This window comes from Crocodylus porosus, unplaced genomic scaffold (genome assembly GCF_001723895.1).
Source record: "Crocodylus porosus isolate Cpor-Errol unplaced genomic scaffold, CroPor_comp1, whole genome shotgun sequence".
Classification (NCBI taxonomy): Eukaryota; Metazoa; Chordata; order Crocodylia; family Crocodylidae; genus Crocodylus; species Crocodylus porosus.
This window is the reverse complement of record NW_017728943.1, coordinates 59,493,090-59,500,791: the sequence shown is the minus strand read 5'-3', so window position 1 is coordinate 59,500,791 and position 7,702 is coordinate 59,493,090. Positions and strand designations below refer to the sequence as shown.

General features: G+C 44.0%; 2 protein-coding genes across 2 annotated transcripts in view; one reads left to right on the top strand and one right to left on the bottom strand.

Annotated features, from left to right (window-relative positions):
- Nucleotides 1-160, bottom strand: part of TBCC (tubulin folding cofactor C) — a 4,374-nt gene extending 4,214 nt beyond the window's left edge. The window contains exon 1 of the mRNA XM_019549418.1: nt 3-160. Coding sequence (XP_019404963.1) covers nt 3-145 — 143 coding nt within the window. The 5' untranslated portion in view covers nt 146-160. The remainder of the gene's footprint in view (nt 1-2) is intronic.
- Nucleotides 161-301: 141 nt separating this feature from the next.
- The window catches only part of GLTSCR1L (GLTSCR1 like), a 76,733-nt gene continuing 69,332 nt past the window's right edge, over nt 302-7,702 (top strand). Inside the window, exon 1 of the mRNA XM_019549416.1 lies at nt 302-323. The gene's annotated coding sequence lies outside the window, so the exon portion shown is untranslated. The remainder of the gene's footprint in view (nt 324-7,702) is intronic.

Sequence of the window (7,702 nt, the reverse complement as noted above, 5' to 3'; positions counted from 1 at the left end):
GCCGCCGCCGCGCCGTCGCCTCCTGCTGCGCCAGCGCCCGCCGCTGCAGCCTCTCCGGCACCGCTATGGCCCCGCGCGCTGTGGCCGAGTCACCGCCCAACGGCTCCAGCTCGGCGTCCGCCTCAGCTCCTGCCGCCGTCGCCATCTTGGCTCCTCGTACCAAGCCGCCTCCCTATTGGCCCGCAGCGCCCGGGGTGAAATCCCTGCTGCTGATTGGCTGGCAGCTTCCCGGGGGAGGCGGAGGCATAGAAGGGGGGGTCGCGGAGCGGGTGGGCGGGGCCTGGCGCGGTTTTAAAGGGGCCGGAGCCGCGCTGCGGGATGGGGTGAGTTTGGGTGTGAGATGCCGCGGCCTGGTGGGGGTTGGGCTGGCTGCTGGCGCTACTGCCGAAGCGGAGCGCGAGGCTGCGGCTGGGAGCTTCCCCAGGCGCGCGCCCGTGTCTGCCTCCGTCCTGGGTCTGCGCGCCAACGTCCGGGGCGGCGGCGGCTGGTGGCGGCCTCCCCTCCCCCACCCCGGGCCCGCGCGGGTGGCCCCGGCCTGGCTGAGCCCGGCTTGTCACTGCTGCCGGCGCGCGAGGCCTGGCCCCGCTGCCCAGGGCTCCGCTCGGGGCGCTATCCCGGGTGCTGCGAGGGGCGCACCCGCTGCCCTGCCGCCTTGTCTGGTCTTCGATATCAAATGATCATATTGGAAGCACAAATGTTTGTATTTGCCGAAAAACCGTCGTACATGGCAGGGGGGGTGGAAATGTACGTAGATAAATCTTATTTAATATATATATAAATCTCACTAGAAGGCTCCTGTGAGTGAGAACTGGGTCATCCAAGTGGAAGTGAGTCTTTATTTAGAGGCAAGCTGCTGTAAGGAAGCGCTGATAGTGCATTCAGAAGTCAGTCTCTGAGCTTGGCTTGGGTCTTATATAGGCTGCATCAAGTAACTGCATCCAAAGTCGTTGTATGTTTTGGGAGGATTGGTTGTAGCCGTGCTGGTCTAAGGCAGCCCTTCCCAAACTCAGGGAGATTGTGCACCACCTATTTAAAATGATATAACCTTAAGTACTGCCAGCTAATTTTTGTCCTATAAGGAATTATAATACATACGTTAACATGTACCCCTGACAGGCTCTGGGTACCGTTGGTGGTACTGGTACCACAGACTGGGAACAGCTGGCCCAGGGGCTGCAGGCAGACAAGGTTCTTTGGGTAAATCTGATCTCTCTTATTGGAGCAACTCAAAAAGTTGGAAAAATTCTTCTTTGTAAGCTTTTAGATACAAATGAAGGTACATGAAAGCTTTTGCAAATAATTTTTCCAGCTGTTTGAGTTGGTCTAAGAAAAGATAATCGGATTTACCTATAGAACCTTGTCTGCCTATCATACATTTTTGAACACTTTTAGTGTCATCTATCATCCGTTGTATAAGGGTTGAAACAGTACAAATATGATACTTATTGTACACCTGGCAATGCCACTGCTGTGCACCCCTAGGGCCTAGCACTGCCTGTTCTGTCCTGCGCTAGTGCTCAGGGCTGACGGCTCCCCACAGCTCTGGCAGTCAGGCAGCAGAGGAGCGGTGCCCCTCCCAACCCCTTACCTGGCCCATGAGGGGCTGCATCTGGCCTGTGGGCCTGGGGTCTAGTAGCCTTGCTCTGATCACTGGTCTAGTGATGAAGGCATGTAAGACATGGGTGCAGTCCTGGGATGAGGAAAGCGTCTCTTTCTTCTGAGGTTCTTGAGATCAGGAAGTGGTTTTAAGTGAGTTTGCCACAGCACGAGGCAAAGCCTTGGGGCTGCGCAGCAGAAATAGTCAGCTGTCCCTGGGAGTGGCTCTGCCAAGAATTGCAGTATGGCCTGTGGGTTTGAAGATGTTAGTTTAGCCAAAGAAAGCTTATGGGGCAGGAGGAAATTTAGGAAAATAAACTCTTTCTTTCTGTGCTTGTTGTCATCATTGCCCTCTTCTTTACACTTGGAAAATGCCTTTTTGTATTAATAAAACCCCAAACAGCCTCAAGCAGTGTGTTTTAAGTGAAAATGGGATGAGCTGAGAGAATGTGCTGGGTTTGTAGCTTTCATTTGGAAAAATGCCTTGTTTTTGTTTGCAGCTCATTGCCTGTTTTAACAGGATAGTTCACTGCTAGTCCCAGGGGTGGGTATTGAGTCAAACTGACCTCTTTGCAAGCTATTATTTTCATACTCGGCATCTCTTGATAGATGTGTCAGAAGTAGAATTACAGCTTTGAAAAGTAGGCAGCATCTGAGCCTAGTATGAAAAGGCAGTGAAATAAATGCCTTTGTATCTTGCTGTCTTATTTTGCATTACAAGTGAGGGGGTATGCCTGTCACTGGCACTACCAAACTGAAGGATGGATGTTGGTTTTGTAAGATTAGTGCTTTGCAGATTTGTAGGCACAAAGCAAAAGTAATACCACACAGTAATTGTAAAGGATTCACATTTGCCGCCTTGTAATTGACTGGTGGGATAGCAGAGATAATAACTTATTCAGATTGAATAGAGATATGTAATGTAGTGTTTAATGCATTGCTGCACTTGGCTATCTCACCACTGCAAAGTTAATGTCTCCAGAAGTCTGCTTGGTAAGGAACATAAAGAGTTCCTGAATCTCACAAGTAATATCTCATGGTTTGGGAAAGAGACATGTTCTGTCATCAAAACAGGAAGAACGAGAAGTTGTTATGGGAAGAATATGTTTAAAGTATCTAAGCATATCTTTACAGAAGAGCCAAGCCCATTCCTGAAGCAGGGTTACATCAAGCCTGAAACTGGTTGAGTAAACTTGCTATCTGAAAGTAACATTTTTTCAAACAGATATTTTCCTTATTTCTGTTGTGTGTGTCGTGTCAAAAAATAGGTGGAATTTCCTGTCTTGGGCTCAGAATTTCCTGTCTTCTGCTCTCACTAATACATGGTGTAAATAATGATAGTGTTTGTAATTAAATAAGTACTTTCATGATCTTACATGATAAAATCTCCCAAAAAGCAGACTCAATCTTTTTTCAGTTTTTGAGGTTATCTTTTTAGAGTGCTGTATTAGAGCAGTGGTTCTTAACGTTTTTTTGAACCACTGTCCATTTGTAAACATCAGTGACCAGTCCTGACCCACTGCCCCCTTCCCTCGGGTCCCAGCTCCCCAGTGTCTGGGGTGGGGGTGGGTGTGTGGGGCATGGGGAGCCCCAAGCAGCCACTTGCAGGCTGTAACTCTTCCAGCCTGCAAGGGAAAAGCCACGGTTTCTCATGGTTTTTCTCCTTTAAAGGAGAATCCATTTTTAAAGTTTGTTCATGACCCTTTCATATATTCGTGTGACCCACTGGCTGAGAAATACTGGTATAGAGGTCAGTCTATGAAGACTTCTTCACTTTTATAAAATGTGTACAAGCACACGTACTATATCATATGAAATGTTTACTATGAAATAATTCAATTTCTTGTTTTAAATTATGCTTGCAGAATAAAACCAAGTACATTTTGTGATGCAATAGAACGTTAGTCTGTTCATTAAATTTGGTAGTTTCACGTGGGTTTTCTGTGCCTGGCTCCCTGTGATGAGACCCGAGGAGGAATGTATCGCATTCAAAAGCTTGTCTAACTTTATCCTAACTACATAGTTTGTCCAATAACAGATAATGCCTTAAATCCTTGTCTTCTGGGTTTTCCTGAGATTCCTGGGAGTATTCGTGACTATGAGATTCACAGTGAAAATAGAACCTTTTGATGCTATCTATGGTACAAATCGATGGTATAAAAAGGGTAAGCAAATAACTTGATTCAAATACGTTTCATGGATATGACAGGCTGATGATGGTATATGCTAGAAGTGAAAGAAGAAAAATTTTGACTTGCAAAAGGGGAAGTTACAAATTTTCTTTTGTCATTTAGGATGTCAGGTTTCAGTAATAATTGCTAATAGGGATTTTTGGCTGAGCACAGAAAGTGAAACATTTCCCATTAGCCAGAGCTGGCAGGACATCTGATCCTACCTGTTAATTTTTAACCAGTTGAGTTAATTTTTTTCATTCTTGCTGTCTGCCTGGGTGAATCTTTGTAGTAAGATTCAGCAAAAGCAGGTTAGCTGTTTCTGAGAACAAAGGAAGAAAGAGTAGTTTTGCCAATTCTCTTCTTTCCAAATTATTTTGAAGAGTTTCTGTATCTTTACTTCTTGAAGGAGAGAGCAGAAATTTAGTCCTGGATTAAGAGTCATAACTGTTTCTTAAACTATGTAACCATCTAAAATTGCTATTTACATATGCACAGTAGAGATTTTTAGATGGTCACTCCTGCTAAAATATTGGAATCAGTCTGAATTTTGTATGTTGCAGCTGTACAGATACTTGGTTCATCTATGCTCAGTATGTACTAGCCAGGTGGAGTTTCTTGAAATCAGCTTCATTAAGTAGGCTCCCAAGCAAGTCCTGCTCAATCTTTCTCATGCTGTTAGAGAATGCTCTCTAACCTATTTACTTGAATACAAGATGAGAACCCTTCCCCCATCCTGTTCAACATGGGCAGGAGGGAGGGGAGTGGAAAAAATGGCCTTGTCTTGAATTCAAGTACAAAGTGGTGGAAGGTGTTGGGCAGGCTGCTGTTTTAGTATGAAATCTTTAAGCTGTGTCATTCTGGAATATTTTGCAAGTTAATGCTACAGACAAATAGAATCTGTCCTAGGGTTTTCTCATCCTTGTTCACAGACTTACACAATGCATCTCTGCTATAAAAAGCAAGAAAGATAAAACAAGGTTTTGTCTGGATAAGGATTGATCCAGAATATGGGGATTGGACCAGGAAATTAGTTGTTTCTGTCTGTTACTGACTTAATTATGGGGACCAAAGTCAAAACTCTTCTTTATGTATAACACTTGAAACCAATAGGGCTATATACTTTAGCAAGTGTTTGTTGTGAATGTTGAAGGCTGCAAAATTGAGCCCTTGACCATTATGAATAGAGAGAAGTTACATTATTTACTTTAGTAGCGAAACCTGCTGTTCCCTTCACACCCAGAGAGGAGTTTTTGGCAGTGGAATAGAGGTTTGGCTTGTTGGAGTGTGAATCAGCAATATATAAAAAGCCTGCATGGAAAAAATGTATCAGTAGCATGGATAGGCACTGTTATTTGTGTTCCCCCTAGCTGCGGGCTCTCTTTCACCCTACCTTTTCTGTAGTTGCAGTTTTCCAAACTAATCCCTCTTGTTCCTCTCCCATTTTCATTCTACTCATCTTCCTTCTGTTTCCTACATGTGTTTAAATGCTTGTTTGAATTGTAGACTAGATTGACTGTGTCCCTGGAGAATAGCATGTGTAGAATACATTGTACTGCTGCCTAAATATTTTGAGTTAAGCATATTAATCCTGTTACCTTAGCTGGGTTGGGTTAAGGAAGCATAACATATCAACACTCCCCTGTACAAAAGATACTTCTTCATATAATTTCAAACCCTTGCAATATTTAAACCATCACTTAGTACTTGTAGCCACTGCAGTAAGGTTGCCATGAACAGCTGACATTGGTCAAGTCTGTATTTACTGCCACACAGCAAGTCTACTGAATGCTCCCTTAGCATTCAGAGAAGTTATTGTTGTCAACAGATAAGCCCGAGTTCAAAGTTGTATGCGTCTGCTTTATTCATCTGACACTCCTTATTTAGCACCTTTAGATAACACCAACCCTGTTCTTTTTCATTGATATGCTTCTGGTGGGTCTGTACTTTGTCATGCCTACTCTTGCAGGGAAAGACTATAAGCCAAAAAAGAAAGAATGAGGGGAGGTTTGGTAGGATCCCCCCTCGCCCCCTGAACAAGTGATTAATTTTTTTCATATTATGTAAAAACACTTAGAATATTTCTGTACTCTATTTATATTATGTTTCATGTAGATCTGAATTTGCTGTTGATATAATATCTGTGGATATTAACCACTTTGGCAGGTGTGCCACAAATTAGCCTTGTATCCTCCCCAAGTGTCACTCTGGTCCTTTTCCCTTGCTTGGTCTGCTGCTCTGCTTTCTGCTTGCTGGTCAATCCATTGCTGTGCTGCCTTCTGGCATATCTCCTGTGTGCCAGGTAGAAGCTACCTGTGCTCCTTGTAGCACACATGCCACAGGTTGGCCACACCTATAATAGCTCATTCACAATAATCTGGTTTTATGTATGGTCTTGTAAACCATGCACCTTGAGTTTTGAAACTGGTGCGTTAAGGCATACTTCAGAAATTCCAAATGCCACTCTTTGGCCTTAGAAATGAAGGGACATACAAATGTTTGGATTCTGGCTTACAAGGTGGAAATGCTGATTTTTTTTTTTCTGTAGCCTGCTTCCACTTGCTTTCAGGTCCCAGAGAAGTTCCTTCAAAGTTGCCATAACTGGTTTGTTCTTTTGCATGTGAGAATTGTTACGGCTTGGCCACAGCACATATTTTGCAGTGTCTTCACTCCCTGCAAAACCATTAGGGCTGGATCAAAACAGTTTAAATGAAAGCAGTCCAATTTGGCACTAATTTCTGCAGGTTCATAAATGCTAAGGCCAGAAGGAGTAATTATCTTGTCTAACCTTTTGCACAATGCAGGCTATAGAATTTAATCCAGGAATTCCTGTATCTGGCCTACAGCTTGTGGTTGAGTTTAAATAATACTTTACAGTACAGTTGTAACTTACACGTATTTAACTTACGTAAATTCAGCTTTACGTGCTCAGCTGCTGGGGCTGGTTGTTGGGTACCGGCTGGGGCACGGCACGTAGTGTGACGCTGTGTGGTATTGCCTGCACGTGCCGGCATGGCTGGGGGGTGGGTCATGCTCAACTGGCCGCCTTGTCCAGGCCTGGTGGTGGCTGCTTAGCACCGAAGCCCGGTGATTTCAGCTATACGCGATTTCAGCTATATGCACTGACTTCGGAACGTAACCCCCCACGTAAGTTGCGATTATACTGTACTTGTTGCCTTTATCTGTAAGAGTAGAGCCTTTTAGTATCTGAAATCTTTCCACATAAGTACTTAAACCATAAATCGAGTAACCTCTCCTAATGTTCTCGCCACTGTTTGTATATGTCCAGTTTCTTAAGTCATCTACTGTAAGATGTTTTTCAGACTCAGATTTTTCTTGTAATTCTTTTCTGAACTCTTTCCAATTTTTTGACATTCTCTTTCAAGTGTGGATACCAGAGTTAGATGAACCATTCACATAATGGTGAAATTAATGTTGTTTGTTATGGGCCTGACTGTGGGGTACCCTTGGAGCCCTAAGTTTCTCACTGCTTGTCTTGAGGAACAGACAAAGGTTTGCCCCTGGGATGATGACTCATCCCTGGAAGCCTCAGCTCAACTTGCTGGTATACCAGACTCCACAGCTGCAGCAGGGAAATCTTTGCCTGCTCCAGGGGAGAATCTCCCCTTGGGTTATACCAAATTATATGACCTCCCATACAGAAGAGGTATGCCTGAAATACCACTTGCTTGAGATCACTCTTTACCACAGGTAAGCAGTAAGAGAGCAAAACAGCAAAAGGATTTACTAAATAGGAGTAAAGTGTACCAAAAAAAAAAAAAAAAAAAAAAAAAAAAAAGAACCTGTTTGGAGATGGAGTATTAAGCAAAAAAAATAAACAAATTTCTCATCCTCTTTCCTGACTATAGCACGGTCCTTCAGAGCGTCCTGACAGAATGGTCAGAGACCAGGTTTCCTGTTGACTCTGAACAGCT